Source organism: Alexandromys fortis, unplaced genomic scaffold, assembly GCF_014885135.2.
Source record: "Alexandromys fortis isolate MF-2015 unplaced genomic scaffold, M_Fortis_MF-2015_v1.1 scaffold_253, whole genome shotgun sequence".
Lineage (NCBI taxonomy): Eukaryota > Metazoa > Chordata > Mammalia > Rodentia > Cricetidae > Alexandromys > Alexandromys fortis.
The window spans coordinates 1,493,769-1,496,525 of record NW_026068124.1 but is presented as its reverse complement, the minus strand read 5'-3'; the positions used below and the strand labels follow the sequence as shown (position 1 = coordinate 1,496,525).

General features: G+C 33.8%; 1 protein-coding gene across 1 annotated transcript; it reads right to left on the bottom strand.

Moving 5' to 3' along the window:
* Window positions 1-707: 707 nt before the first annotated feature.
* Window positions 708-1,664, bottom strand: LOC126490601 (olfactory receptor 143-like). The gene has a single exon (XM_050125654.1). It carries the CDS (start codon window positions 1,656-1,658, stop codon window positions 708-710), a length of 951 nt encoding a protein of 316 aa, XP_049981611.1. The 5' UTR covers window positions 1,659-1,664.
* Window positions 1,665-2,757: the final 1,093 nt, after the last annotated feature.

Sequence of the window (2,757 nt, the reverse complement as noted above, 5' to 3'; positions counted from 1 at the left end):
TAGAATACTGTCTAGAATTTAATAATAGAATAGATTTTGCCATTAATGTTGAGAAAAACAGTGTTATATTAGATGTTATTTTATTTATTCAGTAAGGCTCAATTTTTACAGCATGTAATTTTTCCCTATGTTATTTTTTGTTAAATATCAAAAATATAAGATGAAAATTAAGGTGATAAAATATTTAAAAAGAAACTTCTCCCATAGTAACCAAAAAAATTATTGTAATTTTCATTATTATGTAGTCTCTTATCTATATTAATGAATATATAGAAAATAAACCCATCAAATAAGGAAATGTGTATACAAAATTCCTACAAATATCAACAAAGATATCAGTTAGATATAAAGAATACAAGCCCATGGATTTTCTTAGATAATCTTTTTTTTTTAAGACATATAAGAAAAAGTAATAGTCAGTGATGTTACATAAAATAATCTAACAGAACAAGTTCTTAATGTGCTATAGAAAATGGGCATCCTCTTGGATACAAAAAAATCCGTCTATACCTCCAGAAAAAGAATCATCACATGAAAGGGATGTTGAACAGTGGAAGGACAAATGATACTGTAGAAAAATTTGTGGTGTGATACTGGAGAAGTATGATAAAGAAGAAAATAAATAAATAAATAATCAAAAAGACAAAATTTGAGACAGAGAGAGCCAACTAGTAGAAACAGATCTAAGAGAAACACCCACAGATAGATCAGCTTGTCATTCTCTTCACCGTTCTCTTCACAGTAAGCTTGACATCCTTATTTCTTAGGCTGTAAATGAGAGGATTCAGCATGGGCACCAAGAAGGTGTAAAAGACTGAGAAAATTTTTCCCTGGCCCACAGTTTCAGCAGATGATGGCTTGACATAAGCAAGGAGTCCAGATCCATAAAAGAGACTGACAGTTATGATGTGAGACCCACAAGTTCCCATGGCTTTGGACCAACTATTACCTGATGACATTTGAATGATACTAGAAAAGATCAAAGCATAGGAGACTAAGATAATGAGGCTGGATAAAGAGATAACTGTACCTACCACAATGAAACTCACAAGTTCATTGACATAGGTGCTACTGCAGGAGAGCTGCAGAAGTGGGAAGATGTCACACATGTAGTGGTTGATGATGTTAGAATCACAAAACCTGAGTCTAAGCATACACCCTGTGTGAGCCATGGCCCCAGCAAACCCCATCAAGTAAGAACCAAACATCAGCATAAAACACATCTCAGGTGACATAATAACCTTGTACAACAGTGGCTGACAGATGGCCACATAGCGATCATAGGCCATGGCTGTCAACACATAACTCTCTGAATTCACAAAAAGGCAAAAGAAAAACAGCTGAGTCATGCATCCTCTGAAGGAGATGTTGTTCTTCTCTAAAAGAAAACTCATTAGCATTTTTGGGGTAAAGACAAATGAGTAACAGAAATCAATGAAGGAGAGATTGAAGATAAAATAGTACATGGGAGTGTGGAGGTTTGAGTTCAAGAATATGAGACTCATTAAGCTCAAGTTTCCCATCACAGTGGCTGTGTAGTTCACCAAGAACAAAACAAATAAGGGCAGCTGGAGTTCAGGTTGTTCTGTCAGGCCAATAAGAATGAACTCAGACACTAAAGAGTCATTTTCCATATTCATTTGATTCACATGTAGCATCTGGAAGAATAAGTAAAGAATTCATTTTTAACCAATAATGCATTTCTTTCACTCTAAGAGGAAATCTTGATTTAGTGATTTAGAGGCATAAGTTGAGAAAACACATAACCTCCAGAGAACAAAATCTGTTCTTGTGATACCTAAATAATACCTATTTCCTTTTCTTCTTCCAGTAACATGTATCCACCAAAAGGATGTTAACATACCTCAAGTGTCTTAGAACATAATTTCTTCATTTCCCCTTGGTCTTTACTAACAATTAAGATCAAAAATAATAAACCCATAATTTATGAAACTGAACTTCAAGGGAAATTTATCAAGATAAAAATCCAATGCACACCATTGGAAACTGTCTTACTTTGGGAGATCTGGACACCTTCCTTCTCACTGTTCAAGGAGAGCCAAAGTTACTGGTAATGAAGGATGTGACAGCAACAATACAGATAATGTATGAGTTGTTAGAAGAAGCCGACTGTTGACTTTTCTGTAGAAAGTTCTTTCTACGCATACAAAATTTAAAAAAAAAAAAGCAGTCTTGCATGAGACACCAAAGCACTGCTTCACTCAAATGAGAATATAAAGGTCAAGGTTTCTGAGAAAAATATTATAAGTACAGAAAAATATTCTCTTATTTATGATATTCTCTCTGCAGGATGCGACCCTGGAGGATAAATGTTACTGGGATGATGTTTACATCGAATGTTGTATAACTAAGATTGGATCTTTTGAGATTTGAAATCCTATTCAGTTAATACTTTTTCACTAGGGAGACCTAATTCCCAGGGCAGAGTTTTGATTGGTCCTCTTTGCAATTCATAAGTTCAGAAAATCTCTACATATGGATATTTAGAGAACTGTTCATTTGCCATTTTCAGCTTTACTATGATTGGAGTAATAAACAGTAGACCACAGGTTTAAAATTCTACAAGGTAGATGATAGATAGGTAGATAGATAGATAGATAGATAGATAGATAGATAGATAGATAGATGATAGATAGATAACAGAAAAATAGATAGATAGATAGATAGATAGATAGATAGATAGATAGATAGATAGATAGATGAAAAAAGAAGACAGATGATAGATTGATAGATGAT

Coding starts and splice junctions, on each gene's coding strand:
- LOC126490601 (XM_050125654.1), bottom strand. CDS start 1,658: ATGCTACATGTGAATCAAATGAATATGGAAAATGACTCTTTAGTGTCT.